Source organism: Haliotis rubra, unplaced genomic scaffold (assembly GCF_003918875.1).
Source record: "Haliotis rubra isolate DU_JTF1 unplaced genomic scaffold, ASM391887v1 Scf114, whole genome shotgun sequence".
In the NCBI taxonomy this organism is placed as follows: domain Eukaryota; kingdom Metazoa; phylum Mollusca; class Gastropoda; order Lepetellida; family Haliotidae; genus Haliotis; species Haliotis rubra.
The window spans coordinates 612,739-639,217 of record NW_025765048.1 but is presented as its reverse complement, the minus strand read 5'-3'; the positions used below and the strand labels follow the sequence as shown (position 1 = coordinate 639,217).

At 37.9% G+C, this 26,479-nt stretch overlaps 1 protein-coding gene across 10 annotated transcripts in view; it reads left to right on the top strand.

The window, feature by feature from the left end:
* Positions 1–26,479, top strand: part of LOC124252825 (nuclear hormone receptor HR96-like) — a 316,210-nt gene that overhangs the window by 234,679 nt on the left and 55,052 nt on the right. Inside the window, exon 1 of one of the 10 annotated variants that reach the window (XM_046686574.1) lies at positions 11,609–11,824. The exons of the other annotated variants lie outside the window; for them this stretch is intronic. Coding sequence (XP_046542530.1) covers positions 11,745–11,824 — 80 coding nt within the window. The 5' untranslated portion in view covers positions 11,609–11,744. Of the gene's footprint in view, positions 1–11,608; positions 11,825–26,479 lie in introns of those variants that run through there. 10 annotated transcript variants of the gene reach the window in all.

The window sequence follows — 26,479 nt, the reverse complement described above, 5'->3', positions numbered from 1 at the left end:
CCATGAGACTATTAATGACAGCCCATGTATCATCTATATCTGCTGACACATCACATTATGTCCAGACAGTGCAACTTATATGTCCTGTTTACAGCATGGTTATATTATTGATTTGAAACATCACAGAACTTGTTATGTCATGTCAGTGGAGGCCATATGTTATGTCTATACCTTTTTCTCTCCATTATGACCAGTCTCGGGTTATGATAGAAAGTGCCCAAAGTGCTCACAGATTATCTCCATTTGGTTAAAAACTGTATTTAGATACGTATTAGCTTGTCACTGATGATAGATTCAGGACATGGGTACATCTTTGCTGGCCCCCACCTCCCACAATGGAAACTCAGTGTTACTTGTATAGTTTGCCCCAGCTACTAGGAGATAGCAAGCACCTGCTGTTGTAACTGTTACATCTAACTGATTTGTGCTGGTTCTTGAATTCATTCTTCAAATTTCTTTTGTGTCTTTGTGAAACCATCCTCTGTTTCAAGAGAAGTAGAGCCGTCAGTCAAATTTTCACTGAAATAAATTTATCTTTGAATTATATTGTTTTTTTTCTCACTGGTAAAGCTGGTTTAATGAACAGCTGGCGTCATTACTTACATTAAACACATCCCTTTGGTTTGTCAGTTAAAGTTTGTACCTCTTTTCTGTTTGGACAAAAGTTTTGGTGACAGAGTTTATAATGAATAAGGACATAGCTATGCCTGAATTGTAATTGTGGTGCAGAGACATGCGCTGGTTCTGGACAAAACTCCTGTGAAAAAGAGCCTCGTAGCAATGACTATTTAATTTCTATGTTTGTGTAGGCAGTTTTGCCAAATGATAATAGTTTCTCATTGTTGCATTGTTAACAAGAACGTTAACATTTTTATGTTACAATTTATACTGCTTTTATTTATGTTATTGAACTTTTAATGGTTCAACATTAAAGTCAGTGACGGTATATCTAGCTTGTGCTTTCAACCAAGCATCGGAACTAAGGAGGAGTTTGGATGGTCGCAGTGAGTAGGAAAACCAATCGTCTGCCGGGATACATTTAGCAACCAGAGCCTACATTACTATATTGCTGCAGCTGAGAGGGTTTACTTATTTCGTCCACTGTCCATACACTCTTGTTAGTCGGCAAAAGAAATATGGGATTTAATGTAATCAAAGGCTTGGGCACCTTCCCCTACTTGTATTATTGTATTTCTGTTTGGGGATCAACGATTCCTAGGGCTGGATCCAGGTCTTGTGTTTACAATGAGCAGTCAGATATTATAGCTTGTGACACACATCACAAAGTGTAAAATGCACTGTAATATTATGAGTTTAAGAACATTACCAAATGGGACCAGAAACTTGAAATTCATTTGGACTTTTAACTGGGTATGAATACTTTTATAGAAAAGCATCTATTGTTTTTGTTTTTTTTCAGTATGAAACTGGAGAAATGAGTCATTTGGCTTTGAGAAATGCACACAGGGATAGAAATACTTTTTTTTCTAAGTGTGCCTTAGGGCACCAGACAAATATTTTAGGTGTGCCTTTCTGAAATTGAGTATGCCCACATGTTTTTTGAAGATTAATGACAATGATGATGATCATTTGAAATTTATTGTTAAATAAAGAAATGGGTTTATAAGCATTCAAATATGTATGGTATTATTCAATTTGGAAAAAATAATTGTTTTGGGGATTAAATGACTAAATGTGAGTTATGTCTCTCAAAAAATTAGGCGTGTCAAAAGGGCACTGAGAACATTTTTTAGCCGTGCCATTTCTGTATTTACCGTGCCATGGCACACTAATATATGGGGTATTTCGAACCCTGGCATACCACTTTTACTAATTTTTTTAACCTTTTTTAATATGGCACATTTCAAAACCATAATCAAAATATATAATAAGAACTTGAATTTGGTATATTATTATTTCCAAAGTCTGACAACTAAGTGAATTCAGTGCTGGTGGGAAATTCTCTATTGTATGATGACGTCATCATATTTCAAGGGAATGTTACAGCATGGTGTCATGTCCGTCTCATAACTGTTGCAGTTAATGTACAGGAAACTAATTCTGAAATTGGCTGACAACTTTTGTATTTTACAATGTCAATAAACATTATGTGTTTTCAGATTGCAGCTGTTATTCAGCGAGTATTCCATGTAGGGGAACTGTAATATTTGAATTCTCTGGTTAACATGGCCCACTCCCAAATTACAGTTTCACAGATAAAACATCTCAAATCTTTCCACACAATGATGATATCCTAAGTGACTCTTCAGGGGTGGAGGTAACGTACTGAGTGAAGAGTGACTACCTACTGCAACTCATGAAAAGGCTGTAGTGAGAACGACTCAACTGTTGAACGTTGAAGCTTGTTACGACCAGGTGTTGGGGAGTTGTTACGTATTTACTGGCTGTAGTGAGGTATTCCCTGGTATCGAGTCAGCCTTTATTATCTTCTGCTTTGAAATATTTATTCTACGATACAACAGTTGTTCGATGCTGGCAGTAACGCATTGCACGGGTCCATTTCTATTTACAGTTGTGCGATTTCATCAAATATTAATGCTTAGATTTAATCAAATGTCATTTGCCTGATTTGGCCAAAGCAAGGATTAATTTTATTGAGCCAAATTTCAAAGTGGCACAGCAGGCTTTTGACTATTATACATGAAACAAAGCAATGTGAGTTTTTAGACACTACAAGCTTTGTGGTAGGCTCTTGGTTTCGAACACAGTCGACGTTCAAAGACACGCTGTGCGGGCATTTTCCTCCCTCCAAGACATGAAATACACGCAGCTCTTTTATCTCAGCCTGGGATTCAATTAGCAAAAACCAACATGGCCATATCAGCACAGACTTTTCAGAACGAGCAGAAATCAGTTTGCACATATCGCAAAAATATCAATTTTTGGCTCAACATTAGATACTACGATTCTAGATAATAATGTTCTATGAAGAATGGGCATTAAATAATTTGTCCAGAGGCAAAAATATAGAAAATCATCTGTTATTTAAAAAAATTAAAAATAACTCAATGTGGAAAAAAAAGTGATATTCTCTAAAAATGAAATAAATTGCTGAAACGCATTTAAAGAAACCCTGAATCTTTCATAATACTTCATTTAATCTGTCATGGCATGTCTACAGTCATATGAAAGAACCGGGGGCTCTTGAACTTCCTTTGAGCAGTATATGATAGGATTGTTTGTTGTAGTTTCTTGCTTGATGTGTCGTTAATATTGTGTTTCTAGAAGCAGTGCAGTAGTCATGCGTGGATTTTAGGTTGAAAGTGATCAAGACATTGTACATCTTAGGATAAGGCATATTGTGTTGACTGTGGATCTCTCAGTGCCACATTGCGGGATACAGTTCATGGAAAAGGTCACTATTTTGATTTCAGCAGCTTTGAAAGGCCGTCCAAAGATTCCATCAATCCTTATCAATCATTTTTCTCTTTATTGAGTCCATTCCATACCCACATAGAGAATAATTGAGCCGTCATACTTGGAGCAAATCATCCCAGTTAGTGGTGTGTGTATGGGAAGGTGAAATACCATTCTGCAGCGCCGCAGTTGAGTTTTCCCCTTAACTCACTCATTGATTGCCTGATCCCATGGGACGTCACAAATGTACGCTGGAATCGAGTTGCAAGTCGGGACTGGGCGATAAGTATCATGAAGCTTAATTAAACAATTCACATCTCCGTATAACCAATATTTCTTTTCCATCAAAGATGGGCACAGTGAAACGCACACAATATTTCATGGATGAAGCTACAGTTAATGTAGATCTGCTTTCTCAGTTGTTCCATATGAAAAGATTTCTCTTGGAGGTTCAAGTATATATAGCTTCTGTGTTTAGCATGTTGGATAGTAAATAATCATCTAAATGGTTCCCCGAACTGTTCATTCTTGACTAATTTCCAACATAAGAATGCCATTTAGAATAATTTGTGCAATTATATGTGATACCATGTCCTTTGGGTAGTGATTATCCCACACCAATTTTGATGTTCTTGTCTTCATTCTGATGCAGCACAGAGACATTTAGGTTCGAAAAATTCGAACTTGGTGATAATTGGTGATCAAAAAATGAAAACTATTATTATTATTTTGTGTGAGACGGTTTTCTTTCGCTTTCTAAACTAAACCTCTTTGTATTAAGATCAATGATAAAAAGCAAAGGGATTTTTCATAAAAACCTTCAATTACACAAAAACATATATTTTCAGTTTTGGTCATGTGTAAAATGCAATTGACAGCTGTGACCCTTGAGGAAGTATTGAGTGGTATGGACTGAGAATCTTATTGTGATAGCACACTGCTCTGAGTTGATACGGTGCTGTTATGAAAGATTCATGTCATACAGATTTCATAGAATCTTATGTACAAGTTGTGATAATCAATACTAGAGTGTTTGTTTGACATGTTGATATGGTAGAATGTTATGCTAATTTGTTGGTTATGAGCTTTTGAACTCTCAATAATAGAATTATCCAAGTGTGAAAAATACATTGCTTGAAGCATTCATAAAATCTATATTAACATCTCATTCAAGTAAAAAAGGGTATTACAGACTGTGTTTGTGTGTTGTGCAGTTGTGGGACTTTAATGTAGCTAACCTATTTTGTGGGAGGCCTGGGTTAGAGGGGCCGATGTAAGTGATAAGTTTAGGTAACAGGCAGGGACAAATGGGAATATACGCTGTTGTGAGGGTAGCAGCGTCTGTTTGATTGTTAGAAATGACATGAATGTAAAGCCTTGCCAGGTCTGTAAATGTTTCTTACAGATACAACTGTTTCCTTCCGTGGTTGACAGAAACATGTTGTCAAACTTGTTAAAAAACAATTACAAATTTTGTGTCTCAAGATTGGTTTACTTCAAGATGTTTGTCTTTTAATCAGCTGTCAGTTTCTTTCAGAGTTGTCTCCCTTTTGCCATATTGTAATGTAATAAAAAGGCAGGAAAAAATCAATAATTTCAACAATTTTTTCTTGTTAAAACTTGTAAATGACGGACTTAATCAAGTGCCAATTTAATAATAGGGGACAGTTTTACTGTAGAAAAGGTTAAAAAATCTTTTTATCAATTTTCATAACACCGCGTCGCCGTCAGCCGAAATGAAATCTTAAGTCTCTGAGTAAAATCCATCAGGACGGCGACACATTTCTCAAAGCTGCCAGAACAAATCATCAGAAAGAATTGATTTCTAGTGCAAAACAGAGCCTAGATTGACTCAATTAGATGTCAAGAACACCCAAAAACTTCCTTCAAGTCCCGACTAATTTTCCGCCAAAGTTCTAGTCATCAAACTTTAAGGTGTTCTGTTATACTGTTGGTGGGACTGATAGTTATTATCAAGTGCAAGATGAACTTCCGTCAGGCGAGTTCCATTAGCAGGGTCGGGGATGATACAGTGATCTTTCAGTGGACGTTGACCAATCCAAGTTATGGAAAACCTTCATTGTCATCAGTGTGTTATCAGTAACAAATTTGTTTCTTGCAGATGTTCATCATTTGCTGAAAATATATATATTTTTTAAGACTGGTTGTTGCAATCTTTATGGTTTTAGATAACATAGACATATATCTCTCACAATATTAGAAGAAAAAATGTCCATCGCTTCTTACATGCTTGAAAATATGGATTGTAAAAGTTGATCTTCATATTCTTACAACACTGGCTTTTTCAGCCAATTTTTGTATGGGTCAGTAGAAAGACTGTCGCCACCAGAGAGGGAAAAAATTGTAAAAGCTGTCTCTTGGATAAAATCGTGCAGAATCTCTGTTGATGGATGATATCTACGGACTACATAACGGGACATTTAGTGCAGTATGTCAGATCCAAATATGAAGAATCACTTCCACTGCCATGTCTGTGGCCCCTGTGGCTCCGTTTCGTATTCTGAGTGAATGAATTGTCCGAGCAAGGAAGCTGGTTGTTAAATAACTACTGGAAAGAGGTTTAAAAAGCGTAAACTTTTCCAACCAGTTTTTGATTCCTACAGCATAAAAATGCACAATATGTGTGACTTGTTTGATTCCAGTGTTTCCAAGTTATTGACGTATTGATCGCAAGGTTTCATGCCTAGTCGTTACATTGATTCTCACACTGGTTTTGGGGCCTTGATAATTTTTTAACAGATCATGCGTAAAGAATACAATAAAACCTGAAATAAATGATGGAAGGACCGCCCCCAGCTCAGTGGGCAGATATACCTGCGATAAAATTTGTAACTGCAAAATCATCAGTTCACCAAACCACCGTCTTTCATAATAGCGAGTAGGTCGTGTAAAGGGAAATAGCCTTTTCCTGTTTGCCGGATGGTTCATACAATAGGGGAGGCTTCAGCATTGATATATCGTTTGCACACGTTTACCTCGTTTGAAGATACATTTGGATTGTAGGTAAACTGAGGACTTGATGCACGATCACGTGCCCTGAGAGTGCTATATAAACACTGTTTTTGAAGTGTATTGTCACGCATTGTTGGTGAAGGGATATGGAAACACAGAGCAAACATTACAGTTTAGTCATTGCGTAAATCTGAAAATGAATAATTTGGGCTGATTCTTTAATTTCTGTAGGTCTTGATTTCAGGTAACTTGAGGCCACAACAAAATGATTAGTCGTTCAATTTTTTATTGATGTCTTTTTATGTCAGTGTAAATGTACTCTTGGGAGATGTAGATGTATGGAATACAGGCCTACCAAAGAAAACTTTCCCACTGTGCAGAAAAACACAGAAAAGCCCACATTAATCGTGGAAATAGCAACATAAACAGGTACCTCGCTACTGAAAGAGTAAAAACAGCAACTTTAAATCGCTAACACTGCATCATAAAACGAGGAGCCTGCAACTTAGATTTTGCGCATGAGCACATGGAAGAGCAAGTCTCGACCGCATGTTAACATTTTCCAGCTTGGACAAAAGTTACATTCCTTTTTAAGTATTTCTGTTGTGTTATTTGGCATTTATCATCATGATACTTGTGTGCACACTTGTTTAGTTTAATTTCCATTCGTATGAAACGATTGACAGCAATTATTTTGACATATTTAATACTTTTTCTATGCGAGGAGATTCATGGTTGCTCGGAAATTGGAAAGAAGCCTGGATCGTAATGCGCATGCGCATGCGCAGTAAAGGTCAAAGTTCGCTGATGTAAAAAATGTTGCAGTTTCATAGTTTTTCGTTGCCATTTTTACTGTTTCAGTAGCGAGGTAATGTGTTTATGTTGCTATTTCCACAATTAATGTGGGCTTTTCTGCCTTTTACGGCACAGTGGGAAAGTTTTCTTTGGTAGGCCTGGAATATATGTTGAAAATGTTGTCCAACCTGGGGTCTTGACCTACTGGTTCAGAGTTGCTCCCCTTAAGTTGCCAGGAACCAGTGACAGGTCTCTTGGTGCCAGTGTTTGCAGGTTCCGCCTATGTCATATATGTAGGCCTGTACTTGTGTGCTGCAGTAAACAGTAACGTATGAATGTGTGTGCGTGTAACTTTATGAGGCGACTGTGTATGGAATGAGTGCACAATTTCGTCCTGGCTAATTGGAGGTATCCATGCGTCTCTATTGTCCATTGGCGTCAATATTTGTCATAGATACCGTGCCGGGGTTTGATAGTTTGGATAGATACAGTACAATAAGAAACACATATTGTCAGTCAACATGTTATGTCTTTTCTGAGTGGAATTTAATAGTTGGTGTGATGAACAAGGGGGGATACACGTTTTGTGTTTCAGCATATACATCATTCATATATCTCATTCTAAAACTGTTGTCAAGCAAGTTGTAGAACTGTCCTTCTTGGACATGTTATTATTTGCTTATCAAACTGGTAAGTGTGAAGAAGAGCAGTATGCATTTTTAGAAGTTCACAAAGGATAATCAACATCGTTGTAGTCATACAACTACACCTATAACATTGTTGTTGGAGTTTAAAAATTGCAGTCGCTTTTGTAATAGTGCAATTCCCTTTTTTGTTCTTCATCCATCCACTTACATGTGACAAAAATCTGGCAGACCATTATATGAAATCTACCAGTTTGAACTCGGCTGGAATTCTCAGCAATGGTGTCATGAAAATGCTGCTGACACTTGTTTGAAATGAGAATATTCCATAAACCAAGATATTTCAGGTGACCTGCAAAATATGTTCCAGACACATACTTCTCAATATCAGTTAAAGCCCACCCTATTTTCATACTACTAGTTAATCTGTCGCAGCACGGCAGCAATATACAGTAATATAAAGAATTGCATGGTCCCTAACGTATTTCTAGAAGTATAGCTGAAGATGCAGCCATGCAGCTTGTTCAATGTTTTGTATCTTCTACTAGAGACCTGGATGATCAATTAAAACTCATTAATTTATCATGGATACGGTTGAAAGTATAACCTGAAAACACTCCAGTGGATGGATGTACTATGGTATGGGATACTGAATAGAGGTGTTGCTGAAGCGAGCCGCAGATGTAGATTGCTGTTACTGTACACACAAGGAACTGTGGAGGAGGACATTCATGCCAAGTCATGGTGTGGGTCCTCTTGTTATTTCTGGGCCAGCGCCTGAGCAAATGTTTCTTTATGAAATGACCCACATTGAAAGGTGTGTTGTAGGAAAGTACAATATGAGCTGCTGTTGTAGCATGACAAGGTCGTGCCTTTGAGAAGTTGGGATTCAATGGAATAATTCACAATAGCTCAGTGCCACAATGGCAAAATACCACCAATTTGCAAGGGTTTATTTTTGAAGAAAATATATGTACACTTAAACATCATGGAAGGAGGGTGAAGACGAAGAAATGAGCCCCAGAATAGCGATCTGAAAATATTTGTGATTGCCTCCACCTAGTGAGACCATTGTTAATATTTTTCCAGGCAGCATGAGTAATACCTACAAAGTTTACCTTGTGGACGATAATTTTTTCAAGTAGTTTCATCACTGCATGGAGAATCTCCATTGTATTGTATAAGGGACAGCCATTTAATGTTTGGGAGGGTGGCAAGGAGTTTTGTTTGAGGCCGAATATTTGGTGACTGTTTCAGAAGGTATGATTATTTTTCTAAATGTTATCAAATTTATTACTTTTTTAAGATGAGTCAAAATTCTATATTTTGTTAGAATTTTCTTGAATATATTTTTAAGAACGTAAAACTCAGTAATTGAATTCGCTGGTCATTTCAGAGTTCTCACCCAAGATTTCCCCTGATTATGATTTTTGTCAGGTCTTTTCCTTGTGGAAAATAGGACATGGTTATTAAATGTGCTTAGAAAATGTAGATAAGTACAAAAACAAGATCTCTTTAAAATGATTTTTATCAGAAGATGATTGGTAGTCAAGCTTAAAAACGATACTCTGAGTGTTGAATGTGCTTAATATTTCAGTCATCAATTCATTCTATTTCCTGTTGCAAGAACCGTCATTTCTCCTACTCTCAGTGAATGATCAGAGACCTACATTTCAATCACAAAGGCCTTTATTTTGATACTGGACAGTTGTCGTCAACCTTTCGTTGTCTTTGAGCTACAGATTCAAAGTAAAATTTTCACATTCTAACTTCATCTCTGACATGATTCTCTAATTAATTCAGTAATTAGTTTTTGTCATTTCGCCTGTGTGCTCGGCACCTTAAATAAACTATGCACTGTACTCAAAGTGAGGCATATAATGCAGGTTATTGATTCTAGTTTCCGCTAGTGATTGAATTTACCCTGATATGATTAATTTTTCGGGGGAATAGGATCATACAGAAGTAGCAATTACTGACCAGCGAGTCCGGGGAGCGGACTGAGATCGAGGCTATTTGACGACAAGTAATGCAAACAGATTACTCTGATCTAGCAGACTACAGAATTACTCGGAGCATGTGACTGCTTCAGAGGGCTTTCGGCCCTTAATGGCCTGGAGTAAGTCGTCTTGAAGGATGCAAAACTGCTAAATTGGACAATTGGTTCCATTGATAATCCATTAAAATGAGTTGATTTTGTTAAACGTTAGATGTTAAATGTCATGTTGTTGTTACACCATTGGTCACTTCACCACTGATTGTTGTGTTGTTTTGTCTGTAGATCAAAGTTACATTAGTTAAAAGTAACGGAGGATGTTGTAGATGTGATGCTGGTGCTTATAATGAATCAAATATGCAAGGTTCAGCAGGAGATTAAATTACCCCTAATTATAAAATTTAGTTCAACCCCAGTATCTCATGATTGTCCAGTTATATGTTTGTCAGAGGCAGAAGGGTTAAACTAAATATCAGCATGTTCATTAAACAATTGAAAAAATAATTTGGTCCATTTTGACTTTTAGTTAATCCCACCAAATTAAGTACATTATAATGTCAATTCTTTACCAAATTGCTTCTCCGTTATTGGAGGTCATGAATCTAGCCCAAGTTGCTGCAGGTTTACTAATAGCTTTGAACATTAACTTAGGGCTTTTGACAAAAGGGCAGACTCCAAACTATTATGTCTAATTTTCTGACAATGTCACAATATTTCCTGAGCTAATTTGGGTTATCATAGCTGAAATGGGCCTCCTTAAAGGCCAAATGCAAAATGGGGTTCTATTTTGTCTAAAGAATGCCGGTCCAGAAAAGCCTGGCATTAGGTTGTTTATGTAACAGGATGTACATGTCAGCTGGACTCGTCAGCGACCTGAGTTTTTTTATTACAAAGAAATGTCATTTAGAGTAAGGAATATATGTAATTCCATCATACCTGCTGTTCAGCACCACGGCTCTGTTGCTTGCAGTGCTGTGTGTATAGTGCCCTTTGTGGCACCCACATCTCTAGCTCTCTCCTATTAGATTCCTACACCATATAGAATAAATATTTTTTCGGGGGGGAGTATTTGTGTGGTTGCAATTAGGATAAGATCCATTTTCCAAATTCACAAGCAAAGGTACACGTGGTCCATGTTTTGTAGCTGGGACCATGTGTTCCGGGATTCTGACGGCATAAACGAAGAATGTCAGATACAAGCCAGCCCAGTGGATACTGAGAGAGGAACTATGTCTGTTCCTTCTTTCGCGGTCTGCTACATACTGTTTCAATGAAAGCAGAACCCAGCAGTCAAATTGGTGTCAGGAGTGGAACACCTCTCTCTCTCCCTCACCCCCTAAGATCCCATTTGGACCCTGTGTTATTTTTACCAGTCAACACAACAACGCCAATGTGATTGCTAGGTCCCACGATGGCTAACAGTGTCTCGATCTGTCCGCGATGATCGAAATTGATCAAACATGTCTGACCTGCCCTGCCTGAGCCATGTGATCCAGTCCTCTATTAAAACTGTTACATACTGCTGGGTAGTAGTGAGCAATATTGCCTTGGCAGGAAAATCCGTTTTCGCTACTCCACCATTCCCATCTTGATCGGAGGCCTATGTCCATTATTTGAGCGATTGTGAGTGTTTTGAGTTGTACTGATGGATCTGGATTGCCGCCTGCCTGTGGAGGTGCTGCACTATAGTGAATGAAGGGATGTCATGGCCTGGACCAATCCATTCCACTGTGGATGAACCAAGGAGCGAGGGATTCCAGTTGTCTCTCGCTGCCCCCCCTATTGTTCCCCCTCCCACAGCAGCCCGTGCTGCTTCAGTGATCTTGTAGTGGCACACATCACCTCTCCAGAAATACGAGAGTGGTGGCTGGTGAAAAAACTCATTCATACGGACGCAGTAAGTCTTCACAAAGGAGGAGAGGTGTAGAGAAGGACTCTTCTGCCAGTAAGGGGGGAAAATGTGGAGCATTATACATGCTTACCAGTATGGGAACATCGGAGGGTTTCCTGGCTACCCGTCCCGACCCCCTCACACAAGGTAGGTTGTCACTAATTGTTTACTGGGCTACTGTGGTTGTCGTGTGGTATCAGAGAGTCCCTGACAGGGATTAGGCCCCTTGTCCTGTAGGTAATTAACCACATGTCCTGGGGGCTCTATAATCCATGCTTGTGAGGCACCGGTAACAGCTATTCCCAATAACCCACGGTGTTAGTAGAGTTAATTATATACTGCGAGAACGTTATGTAGGACTGTGTCATCATTCTCGCAGCCCCAGTCATAAATCTACGGCCATACGCTATAACAGTTTCTCCTCTCAAAGAATAACATGTCGTACAGCTGGGACAATGCATGCTAGTAGATATTTGTAGAAGCGCCAAGAAAAGCCTGTTGATTTTGACAGAATGAAAGTCATAAACTTCTTTGAGGTTGAAGACAATAGAACATTGTCTGAGGCTGCTTATGAAAAGTTTACTGAGATGTAGAAATGTCCATTCCTTGTGACTTTCATGATATATCTGGATACTCAATGTAAGTATCAAAACGTCAACACTTCTGTCTGATGTGCGAGATGTAAGACATATAAGTGGTTTGTGTATCAGAATATTTATGTTTCATTTTAAACAAATAAAAGTTGTCATTTTGTGATTATATCCTTCCGAGATGCTTATAAATTGATGCTGTCAGAGTAAATCTAATTCTAAAAGTCTTCATATTTCGGGATAGAAGGAATAGTACATTGTCACAGTGGTTTAAGAAGATAGTAGACAGCTTTCAAGCGTCATATTTTTCTGAATTCATTTAATTCACAATTCCTTAGTTATTCACAATGTTTAGAATGTGATCTACTTTGTGGTTGTTTTTTATAGAGATTATTGGGTATGTGACCTAAGCTGTTCACAGAAATTGGATATATATCAAGAAAACAAAAATTATGAAAGTCTATTTAAGCACAGAGCTAGGTAGCAAATTAGGACAAAGTTAGAATTAAGTCTACAAAACGTTCAAGTCAAATTTTTCTGCCAGTGTATTGAAATATGGACGTTTTGAAGACCATCAGCATGGTTTCTTTTCAGTAAAGAGTGACATATTAAAGATGTGTAAATTGTACTCAGAATGGTAAAGATTATCAGTAGTACTTGTGGGTCAGTAAATTCAGATTTCATATGTTCGCATTGCTTTCACAACAGCTCTGCGAGACAAATTGTGTTAATTCTGTAGTTGCTATGTCGTAATCTCGGAAGCTGATAAATCCATCTGCAGATGAGAAATTCTACACTTTGCTGATGCATGGTATATTTTTAGTGGTGTTAAAACAAATTCTTCTTTTAAACCTGGTCTGAGTTTTTTTGAGGTTGTATAATCTTTTCATGCAAGACATGTTTATTTGTTTAAATATTTCTCAATTACTGAACAGTTATTTCCTGTCTGAAGCATCAGTTTGAAATTTGACACTTATGAGGTATTTGCGAATTGGAACGGAACTGTTTCTTGGTATTATCAATTAATTATCTTAATCACAGTCTTAGCGTAGCATGGCGCCAATTACATGATATAATGATTCAGAGGCAATACTTTGTGATTATTCTCTTTTTTTATCGTAAAGCGACTTGGTTCTTGCGGCAAGTCTCAGCTTATCAAGGACCCACTGATTTTGAAGTCTTGTGTGAATAAAAGATTGATGCTTTGCTACGATAATTTCCATATTATAGATGTGATGATGCCTGCTACTGCATTTTTTATAGCTGCTAGTTCTCGAGCCATGAACAATTAGGATGAAATCAAGTTTAATGTAAAAACGATACAGATGCTTGTTAAGAATTGTAAGGCAGAGTGAAGTTGTTGACATTTTTATGACATGTTTTCACTATCCTAATCTCTCGTTAATAGCAGAAATGTGTTGCTGCTTTGCTAGAATGTGTCTGCTTAGATTTAGGGAGATAGTTGTCAGTAGACTGTGAAGCAGTTTTATTACCAATAGCATTTATGCCAGGATACATGGTTATTTTGGTGACAGGGGAAACAGACACTATCCGAGATGATCGTAATAAATATGTTACTCTGACTATCACCATCTGAAATAACACTAAATGAAAACATATTGCAATTACCGCTAAAAGGTGACAGAATTGATCTTTAGATAAACCTGGCTCTAAAACTGGTTTTCACTATTTTATTTAGTGATATTCAGGGGAAAGGGTGCACTCTCTGTCATTTATTTAATACTGTAATAGATTGGGTAGGTTAGAGGGAGTGTTGTTGATGACAACTATCAGTAATGATAGCCTGGCAATCACTTGGCAAGTTCTTGGAGCCGTTATAACCTGGTTTCAGATATTTGTATTTATTCACTTGACCTTTGAAGCTCATTTCTTGTGTGCCTCATTGTAGTATGATATGATATACTTGACTGTATTCAGTTCATCTTTAATGGGAAGTGTGTATAGAAATGATGTGGAAAAAGTTGTAAGGTTCATTTTACCCTTGATAATTATGTCATTTGTCAAATGTCAGTCTGACATGTTTTATGCTTTTGCAAGTTGACATTTACTGTTTGATGTAAAGGATATGTCTGCAATCGTCAGAGAAAAACACATGAAATGTCTTGGGCAGGTTAAGAGTGTTTGATGTGTTTGGTCTTTAACTGGTATTGATGTTGTTATGTTGTTTGATTTGTTTTGTTAGTTTTTCATGTACAAGTTCAGTTTTATGTCGATTGTCATCTAACACCATGCTGGCAAGATGAATACTTCTTTGAAAAACTGATTGGGTCTTTTTCTGTTTGGAAATTGATCTTCCAAAAACCAGATTATAGCAATTGGATTTTATGTTTTATTGGGTAAGAAAGAGGTAATTTCTGTTACAAGGTATCATGTGATCAACAATTGACTTACAGGGGGGATAACTGTTGCAGTACTAATCTCAAGTCAATTGTTTTACTACAATGTTTTTACACTTTCTGCTTGGTATATTGCTTTGACTTAAGTGTGGAAAATACATCTCAGAAAACAGGGTCAGCTGTTTGCTCTTTACTGCTGCATTCAGTTGTATTTAATTGACTTCTATGATTGTCTATTTCACTCAATTTGATAAAGACGACTGGCGGAATTACCTTTTCTCCAGCTGAGATTTGGCATGTTGAGGAGGACGGGGAATTGGTGGCAAACGCTTCCACACTGAAACTTCATTTCACGGACACCTCTCTTTCCGTTGGAGGTGCAAAGATTGAAGCCATTTTCGTGAAATGTTAATGGTCACTAGGCCAACATGCAGCATCATTCCGTCAAGGGATATAGATTTTAGAGCCATCTCAGCCCACGTTGGTACAATTTATCCTCCATTCCGAAGAGTTATCTATGACCAAGCGCACTTGTAGGCCGAGAAGGGCTACGCCGTTAAATTGATTCAATAACGATAATAATAAATTTCCCCACACTTTGTATAGAATGAATTCAGCAGAAGGAGTGAGTATGGAGAATATTATTATAAAGTACCCACTTAACAACGGTAAAGGAACACAATTGATCTATCTTACTATCTATCAAGAGAGGGGACATTTGTGGGATTATGTCTCTTGAGATGCCCAAACATTCTGGTGTTCATTCTGAGTTGTTATATTGGTGCGTAACACTTTACTTATCTACCAAAGTGTGGCTAAGTGGATTGTGTACATAGCTTTGTATAAATGTCAATATTCCCCGGTATGACTTATGGGATTGGTTGAGGAAATCAAACGTACAGTATTTCACTAGTTTCTGCCTGACCTCCTCTTGTGAGGCCAGGATTAACTGTAGACAAGGTTCAAGTTAAGGGAGCATTTATGGATGCTTGATAAGTAAGTTTACATCAGTTGTAGGATCATGAAGGATCAATACAAAAACACGAGACATGATCAAATTCTTATCATATTTGACCTGTTCGGAAATTTTCTTACAAACCATCAGACACATTAAGTAGTTTTTTCAACACACTCACTGTGTGGGTAGTACAGTGCTCCTCGACCTTTAGCAATATTCCAGCCGTATAACATCCTTGCTTCAGTAGAATGTCACACGTATGGAAGGAAGAAAATAGAAAACTTTAGCTCAAACAGCAATTAGGTTATCGCAGAATGTCTCTATGTGTCAACCATTGTAGCACTTGTCTGGTTCTCCACCTTGTGGTTAAAGTTTTCACTTGTCACACCAAGGACCCGGGTTCGATTCCCCACATGGGTACAATGTGTGAAGCCCATTTCTGGTGTCCCCCGCCGTGATTTTGCTGGAATATTGCTAAAAGCAGCATAAACCAAACTCACTCACTCTCCACATAAAGAGACCTATATTCAGTGCCCCAGGACCCCAAGCTCGCTGTGTTACCATACCTAGCGTTGACTGACAGTGTTTTCCACAAGCAAGTTGACAGAGTATGCAAAACACCGGGATTGTTTAAGTTAGTTATTTATAGTTGTGACATTATAAAGCTTGTGATCAAATTGAGACTGTAATGTCAAATAATTACATTGCTAGTGGTATTACGGTGTGATATGGTGTAACTACAGTTTGGTATATTAGAAAATCGGACCAATTCCAAGAGTACCGAGATGTGTTAAGGGAAAATGTTTTATGGGGTGTAAAGATTTTGTGTGTATACATCAGTGATATTTATTTGATTTAGGGGGAAGCTGATGTCTCTGTGATGATTAACGTGCGATTTATCAATAGAAATGTGACATTATCGGGGTTAATGTCAAACATATTCCTTGTCAGAAATAGTGAGTGCCCTGTATCCAGTGTATAACCATTTACAGTGTCACTGAAGGACATGGTTGAATGGTGGATTGTGTGAAGAGTAAAGGGGTGTATGTAATTTGTTTTGTTATTCAACTATTCTTATGTAAGAAATATATTCAATTGCATGCACTACCTAACCCTAACCCTAACCCTAATGCTGACCCTGACCCTAACCCTAATGCTAGCCCTGACCTTGACCTTGACACTAACCCTAATGCTGACCCTGACCTAACGATAACCCTGACCTTGACCTTGACACTAACCCTAACCCTGACCCTGACCCTGACCCAGTATTGTCCTCTGACCCTGAAATATACTTGGACTGAGATTTGCAGTAATATAGATCATTTTAATTATGTTGCAAGAGACCGTTCCATTCTGGAGCAATAGAGTAGCACAGTAGGTAAAGTAGTTACAATAGTTACAGGGTTTGATCCTCTATATTAAATACAGGAAATGTTGGTACACAAAATCCATGTTGACTCATGTACTGTAATGCACATGTTAAATCTAGCACCAGCTTCGGGTTTGTTTGATTGTAACCAGATTACACATACCGTGTCTGTTAAAGTTTATTAGAAAGGAGCTCAGAAAATCAATTCTGTCCTGAATCTGAAGAAATCACGACTGGTTTGGAATTTTTCAGGTAATTCTATATCTTTGCCTATTCAAAAGTCTCACTTAGTGTTCCAAATTTGGTTCACCAAATTGTTTTAACGTTTATCTGTACCATACTGTGGCTCACAGATTTCACTAACAAAGTAAACCTCTGAGACATGTGTCACTTTGATTTGTCATTCTGTGTTTTTGAAATATGCCATGATATATGATGTACTTCCCACATGACAACTCAAATGCTCACTCACTCACACAAATCAGAGTGAGGTTTGAAACTGTGTATGAGTTCAGTGAGAGTAGCACTGCCGTGATATTGCTGGAATATTGCTGATAATTAAACAACTGATTATGTGAGTAGCAATCACAAAATTCAGCTAATGATGTTTTGACATGTTAAATATTCATGTTCATCTGTTTCAACCATCTTCGAGAAGCAGACATGGTCAGTGAAATACATCATGGATTTCATACACAGATCCTGTAATGTTTGGCTTCCATCCACCAAAAAAGTAGGCACTAAACCACTGGCGTACCCATTGTCTATAATTCATTCTTTTGTCTTTGTTTTATTAAGAATTATCCAATCAAGAGGATTTTCTAATTTAAAAAATACACCTTTCTTCATGATGAAAAATATTGGGTATTCAACAATATGTAAAACATGTGGCCTTGATTTCAGAACCATTATGAGATGAGTTGGCTCTTTCAGCCGAGCCAGGAATATATGAACACTACGACCCAAGTACAGTGATCTCTTAGAATCATGAACATTCCATCTCAGTATCTGTGAGCACCTACCAAACGTCATGTGGACTGCCTCAAACACATTTACACAGCAGCTGGCTTTTCATTAAATCTGCTCATTATGGCCAAGGCAAACTGTATGTTGTTTTTACTAGATAATTATGATATGACGAACATATCCAGCCTCATAAATACCACATTGCTTTTAAATGTGATGGTGTTGTTATTTGAAGCTTGGGCTGAACAGCATACCAATCTTTCAGGAGATATTACAGAATACATTGATATGTGTGATTTATGGCAGAGTTTCTCAACATGTTCACAAGTGCAGAGAGGCGCTCAGTGTTTGGGGGCATGATAACAACCAAATGTACTAATGTTAAGTTTCCAAGTTGGCGTTGTGATATATTTTTAATATTCAAGACAAGTTGTCCTCTTTTCTAAGCCAGAGACATGGACGTGTTGACCTGCAGTACCAAATATTAAAGAATGCAGTTCTCTGCAATCATTGAACGTTGTAGAAAATGGATGGTATCCGATTTTATCTAATTTTCCAATTCTATTGATGAAATATCCAGTAGATGATTTAGGATGACGTTTTAATGATCAGTGGATTTTTTTTTTATACTATGAAGCCAACATTGTAAGGGTTTGATTACTGTGGGCTCTGAACAGATCAAGCCTGGTCCACAGAAACCAGAGGTCTATAGTGTGAGCACTGTTCCACTTCTACAGGTCATGATGACCATCTGACTGACTGACTGACTCACTCACTCACTCACTGTTGTTAAGGGGGTAAAGTAGCATCCTGTTACTGCTTCAGCCATGTGCTGACTGTGCCTTGACTATTATTTTATATTTGTGCTTTTGACTTATGGGGAATAGTCTACACCAACAATCCAGGTAGTACCTTTCCCTTTTGAAATTGGCAGAGTTCACAAATGTCCAGGTTAACAAATCATAGTTTACAGACATGACAGTAGTGCTTGTTTAAGTAGTGTGTTTGTTATGTAAAACATTTACATCATGCAATGAATATTTTCTTAAATATAACTTTGTAAACATTTACAGATACTTGCAGTATGCACATGATATTCCTACAAATTGTCATCTGTTTAACTGTGTGAAGTCCATTTCTGGGGTACCCCGCTGTGATATTGCTGGAATATTGCTAAATGTGCCTTATAACCATACTCACTCACTCACTCACTCATCTTTTTTCTATACTGTGTAGAGGTCTGTAGCTATGAATGTACAGGTATGTAGGTACAGGTATTCAGGTATGTATGTACAGGTATTCAGGTATGTATGTACAGGTATTCAGGTATGTAGGTACAGGTATTCAGGTATGTAGGTACAGGTATTCAGGTATGTATGTACAGGTATTCAGGTATGTATGTACAGGTATTCAGGTATGTAGGTACAGGTATTCAGGTATGTAGGTACAGGTATTCAGGTATGTATGTACAGGTATTCAGGTATGTAGGTACAGGTATGTAGGTACAGGTATTCAGGTATGTAGGTACAGGTATTCAGGCATGTAGGTACAGGTATTCAGGCATGTAGGTACAGGTATTCAGGTATGTATACAGGTATGGAAACGTGCAGGTGTGTTTGTTATGTAAAACATTTACATTATGCAATGAAACTTTTCTTTGTAAACATTTACAGATACTTACAGTATGCACATGTAAAACTAAATAATTAATTTCAATGATGAATGGCTTTCAGATGAGTTGTTACATAAGATGTGCATTTGAGAAGCCAGCATGGTGTCAGCGTGACACAGGTCTGCTCTGTGTATTATTTCTCAGGATAGGAAAATATTGTTGCCGGTAACCTATGAGTGCAACTTTCACCTGTTGATTGATGTGATGCATTCCTACCAGGAACTGGGAGGCTGTTGTAACTGATCTAGGTCCCGTTCCTCTAGCGATCATAGTTCCTCTAAGCGATCATAGTTCCTCTAAGCGATCATAGTTCCTCTAAGCGATCATAGTTCCTCTAAGCGATCGTAGCGCTATGACTGTCTTAAGTCTATGTTAAAGTATGGGAGTTACGATAACCTCTCTTTGAGGAACGGGGCCCTAAACCTCATATCGGCACTGGCTGCAGTGGTCTAATCACTGTACAGAGTTGCCTCCCTTAGCAATGCCTGGAGCCAGATGATTTCAAATTCCAGACTCATAACTCAAGTATATACCTTGTCTGTCAGCACTTTAACTGTCACACTGGCTTCAGCAGTGTTGTAGTGAGGTCACCTAATATCACTCACTCATTGACTCACTCAGCAGGAAGTTCAATATGTACTCTAAAGATAGCTGACTGCTTGACAAAGTAGTGTCGATAGTATATTCCTGTATATTATACTATGTTTTGAATGTGCAAGCTTATCTAAAAATATTTCAACATGAATTTCAGCTATGTTATTTTCGTAAGATTTACATCCACAAGAATGATTCGTAAACAGCCATAATCATTATGAGAGTTCACGTTAGTCCTCTGTCATAGTTCTACAAGATACTTCTTATAGGCTCTTTAATTGGAAGTTAAAGTCTCTGCGATCCTATCTCAAGAGGGGGTGTTCCCCATTATATAATAGCCTGAACTTTTCTCTCATTTATTTCTTAATCCTTGTAATAACTTTCAATGCCTTGAGTTGAAAATTTGACAAAAACCTGCTAGCAACAAGCCACATTAAATATGTTTCTTTAGTGATGCATGTCTGCCTCATGATTAATTCTCCATGAGGTTTGTGTCGCCGTATAATCCCGCTTCTGAACGTGGGACTTTTATTACTTGTTCATAAACATTATGGCATGGTAGAATATGCTTTTTCAGCTTGGAAATGAAAAGCCCTTTCTTCAAAACTTCTTGACGATGAAAATTAATATTTTGTACGTACAAGCCATGTCCATTGAAATGTTTGCAAATATTGGAACAACACCAATCGTGAAAAGAAATTTTCTGAAGGAACAATGACAGCTGCCTTGTTTGAGAACTAAATGAGCTCAATACTTGAACCTTGGCTATGTAAAACTCATAACAATTGTTAAAGGTCCAGGCTCCTTATGGCAAAGGGTCTGGTTCATGCTCCACTGGTTTTCAATCTTTCACATTTGTGAAGGTGTACATATTTTGAACATTGAATTGTGTAATAATGCTTAAAATTTGTACTTTTTATTTTTATGGGGAAGCAATATGTATAGCTAAAAGAGGTAATTACAGCATTAAAATATAAAGTATGCTTCATATGAAATCTTCTAGATCCCTCTCTGTCACCCAGCCTAGTGGGCCCCTGACATGCAGCTTCTCTCAACAGCCCGGCTGGCTCACTGTACATGCTCTGTGTGAGAGTCGCTCCTCAACGTTAAACCTCCATTCACTCTCTCACTCCTTTACTTCCACTCACTCTTTGTGCTGGCAATGACTTCACTCTCTCACATGCCCCATGGAGATCTGGGCTAGCATTGGTCTTCATCAACTCATTCTTGTTTCCCAGGAAGATCTGGGTTAGAATTGGTCTTCAGCAGCCTTGTTTTTCTCATGAAGATCCAGGATAGCATTGGTCTCCAGCAGCCTACGCTTGGTTCCCATGAAGATCTGGGTTAGTAATGGTCTTCAGCAGCCTGCAATTGGTTCCTGTGAAGATTCGGGTTTGCATTGGTCTCAAGCAACCTACGTTTGGTTCTCATGAAGATCTGGGTTAGCATTGGTCTCCAGCAGCCTACGTTTGGTTCTCATGAAGATCTGGGTTAGCATTGGTCTCCAGCAGCCTACGCTCTGTTCCCATGAAGATCCGGGTTAGCATTGGTCTCCAGCAACCTACGTTTGGTTCTCATGAAGATCCGGGTTAGCATTGGTCTCCAGCAGCCTACGTTTGGTTCTCATGAAGATCCAGGTTAGCATTGGTCTCCAGCAACCTACGTTTGGTTCTCATGAAGATCCGGGTTAGCATTGGTCTCCAGCAGCCTACGTTTGGTTCTCATGAAGATCTGTGTTAGCATTGGTCTCCAGCAGCCTACGTTCTGTTCCCATGAAGATCTGGGTTAGCATTGGTCTCCAGCAGCCTACGTTCTGTTCCCATGAAGATCCGGGTTAGCATTGGTCTCCAGCAGCCTACGTTTGGTTCCCATGAAGATCCGGGTTAGAATTGGACTTCAGCAACCCATGCTTGTCATAAAAGGATGCTAACAGCATTGGATGGTGAGACCCACTGACCTGGTTGATGCATGGCCTCATATCTAACTCCACAGATGGCTGCTCATGATATCAATCATTGGATTGTATGGTCCAGACTGCCATCTTGTAGCTAGATTATTGCTTACTGTGGCATTCTCACTCACTCACTCACTCACTCACTCAGTCTAGCAGTGTCTCATGTTATTCTGCCGTGACATGACTGAACCCAAACTAATCCCCCAGGTGCGTCCATGTAAGTAAAATCGAGTCACTAATGATATCCCACAGCCTCCTGCAGTGATGTGCCTACTTTGACAGATATTGCAGTGAGCATAATTAGCCCAACTGCTAGTTTTCGTATCCCACATATCAACATCATTTACCCCAGATTGCAGGAATTTCAAGATTGTGGATATCTAGTTTATGATGAGATGTAGCTCTACATGTTGGAACAGTTGAGCAACTCCTCATTAACACTGGTGCCACTTTTGTTCTTCAGACGTGGAAAGGCAGAGTCTTGTCAGGAATTTTGGGAAGTGATTATATGAAGATAACATTACAAATGAGATATACTGGGTGGATTCTACATGCGCAGTAAACTTTGAGAACAACATCAATTTCTGAATTGTCATTCTATGGCATGTATAGATATCAGCTGAACCTGCTTGCTCTGTATTCACCCGATGAAGGCGCAAGAGGTAGCTCTGAAACTTCATTACAGACAATAAAGAATTTGTCATTCAAGTTTCATGTTCAGATCATGTCCAAATTGATTGAAAAATGTACCTGGTGCAAAAGGAATGTGGTATGCATGTTGACTGTGACAATGTGCCCCTTTGTATGTATTATTTAAGGTAAGATTTGATAAGATCAAATAAATTATTGTTGAAGGGTTCGGATGAAGACAAGATGCATGGCAGTCATAATGACAAACACACACACTCTCTCTCTCTCTCTTTCTGTCTCTTTCACACACAGACACATGGAGAAAGTGAGAGACACTCTCTCACACACTCTCTCAGACACACACTCTCTTTCTCTTTCTTTCTGTCTCTCTTTTTGTTTCTGTCTCTTTCTCTCTCTCTCTCTCTCTCTCTCTCTCTCTCTCTCTTTCTGTCTCTCTTCACACACACAGAGACACACACACAGAGCAGTGATTAATGGCAGAAGTTTACAAACTTCAAATGAAGTTTCTATCTTTTCCTATAAAATAACAACCTAATTCCATTTTGTTTCTTTTTGGCTGAGATTTCATATTTCATTTCATTTCAACACAGCATATATGTGACATTTCATATTAAGAGCATTAATGTCATTTTACATTGTAAACTTGTTTAGGGAGACAGTTTGATGTTGTTATTTCCAAAAAATTATTAAAATTTATGTGGCTATGCTTCTTTTAACCTTTTCATATCTCATAATTTAGAACATCTGTTTCAAATTGTCAGTACTCTCATAATTTGGTCAGTCCTTTTGGAAATATTATCTGTACTTTATGATACTTACATTATGACATTTCTTCAATTGGATTTTTGAACTGAAATGGGTGACTTTTACACAGCAGCTTTGTTCACAGAGATCAGCAGGAGTCACCGAGACCCAGGGCAAGCTATCAGTTAAGGGAGGCAACTCTGATTAGCCTGATAAGGAGATATGTTAGTGATTTTATGTCTCATCAGAAGGTTAGCTCTCAAAACAACCGCTATATATCATTGTGGGTATATATCTTCTGGCTATAAGTAAGGCTAAGATGTTGTCACTCTATACAAAAGATGTATTAAGTTAGGGATTATAACCAGGTGATGTACTCTTTGATAAGCAGTATTGTGGTATCTGGTATAATGGCTGGGGCAGGAATTGTTCAGCAATTTTCCATTGCCGCTTATACAGTGAAAAGCTGGAGTTTGAAATGAAACTGACATAAATGTATTTGCTTTCTGTTTGGGAATGTTCCATGTTTGGGTGTAAAAGCTCCAGCATTCATTGTGAAAGGATTAATTGTGGGGAGGGAGCTCGGTGTACATCTGTTTATCACAAGGACTGACTTTGAGAGATGCGAGCGCTTGCCATGTTGCTAAAAATATTACCAACCTCAATTCATCTGCCAGTTGGAAATTTATAAAATTGGATTTTTATCAGGAATTACTCTGTCATTTGTGAATTTAATCATGTGAATTTAGGAATTTAATTCATTTTACATCACTCGTTTCAAGTTTGCTGATGGTGATTGACGATAAACCTGTCGTTGTCCGAAATGAAACACTGGTTCTGTCTGGAGGGAAGCTTTCTGGGTTTCAGCAAGTAATGACATCGCACTAGGAACAGGCCTCGCTGGATAAATGGCATGTTAGAGATAGGCCGTGAGAAAGTAAAATATTTTGTCTTGCTTAGTCCTACCATAGTCCATCTGTTATGCATTATGTTGACACTGAAATGTTATTTCATTTTGTTAGATAATTTAATGTAATTTAATTTAATTTGTTGTGACATTTGGAATGGGACAAGTAATGTTTCAGGAAAGTCATTATCTGCTGCACCAAATGAGACGGTTTATGCTAAAAATACTGTAATTTGATTACTATGCTCTTTGTTGATTTTGTTTGTACTCTGTTTAAGCCTTCCTCATTTGGTTTACAGATTTTTCACCCCAAAATCAGTTTGGCAGGAGAGAATGATTTCTTCCTTTTTTGTGAAATAAGTTTGCATAGATGTTTTTAATTGGTTTATGGAATTCTGTTTGGTAGGGGGGGAGGGACATATGAATGTATTTGCACTTGGCCCTGGAAACTGTGACAGTGGAACTTTCAAACTGACTGAATAAAAAGATACAATGTCAAGTTGCAAATAATCACAACTGATCTCTTTTATGCCTCTTTTAAGACATATTTATTCCATCTGTTTTCATCTTGTATGAAGGGGTGCTGCAAGTGCAAAACCATGTTCCACTCGTTAAATCTCTGACAACAGTCTTTAGTCGATCATTACCGAGTTTTCCTGGGGAGTTATTGTTCTTGAATGTCACTGGTCAAAGTAGTCACTGCAGGAAGTAATATCAGAGAAGCAGATAGTGATGATGGCCGATCAAACATCAAAACACTAGAATTTATTATATAATATTATTTTGTTATAATTCTGGCCACTGATGGAGACATCAATGTATTGGTGTGTGTGTGTGTGTGTGTGTGTGTGTGTGTGTGTGTGTGTGTGTGTGTGTGTGTGTGTGTGTGTGGTCTGCATATAATTATTATGTAGATAAGTATATATAAGTCATATTCCATAAGTCAGTAACTGATTGTTTAGTTGATACTGTGACCTATTATCTGAATGATTGTGTTATGCCCTTGAAGTGATGTTGAAGGACATTGTAAGTAAATGTCACAGACTTTTGGAACATTTATGGCAAAATGAGCAGTATGACTTTGTCATAAGGGACATTAGACCACATTTCATTTGCTCAAATGATTTGCTTATATGTAAATATTAAAAAATTCGCATTTGATCTCATCTTTATCCATGTGTTCAGAAACAGGATTTTCAATCACATCAATATCTTGAATCAGATAGAAATTTATCTGAAGTTCTGCCATCATGATTCCAGTAGCAAAGTAAACAGTGGAGATTAACACCAGCGGATATGTTTTAAACAAATTTGAAATCCCGGCTTCGCTAATCAGAAGTTAAAGATGAAAATCCTCCATCACGATGTAGCACATATTAGATAACCATTTAAGATATTTTCTTAGTAATTGAAGACTGATATGGTTACGAGTGCCCTTTTAATTTCCGCCTGCTATTATTGCATTCCAAACTCCCGGGCAACCTTTCCAAAATGTTAGCGGGAAATCTCACAATCTTCTGTAGTTCCTCATCCTGGCCATCTTGTCTAACGTGTGAGATTGAACCATATGGATGTTGTTGCTTGAGCCAACAAGTGAACGCACATGTGTTTTATAAACCTTCTCAGCCTTTTACCTACACTCTTACCTATAAATGCCAAGCCTAATCCAGAGGAAGTACAACACCTGGCAAATATCACAGATACAAAAAGATAATCACTGGATTTGTAATTTAGTTCAGTTTTCCAAATAACCAAAAACTCAAACATCTGGTTGTAACAAGCAACATTTGCAAATTTTACAGTTTTACAAATTATTTATGAGAATTGTGAGATTATCTCTGATAAAATAAGTTCAATGAAGTTAAATTTGTTTAAATACTGTGTATTTGGTGTGTTAATAAAAAATATAAGTACTGTGAGTGTGCTATCGTTTTCAAAAGGGAGGAAACTGCTGTTGTTTAGGATAGAGTTGTCTGCTCTTTGACCACAAGTGTGGAGGCTTAGCTCTGCATTTGCTCCCGAGTTTGGGCAAGAGTTTGT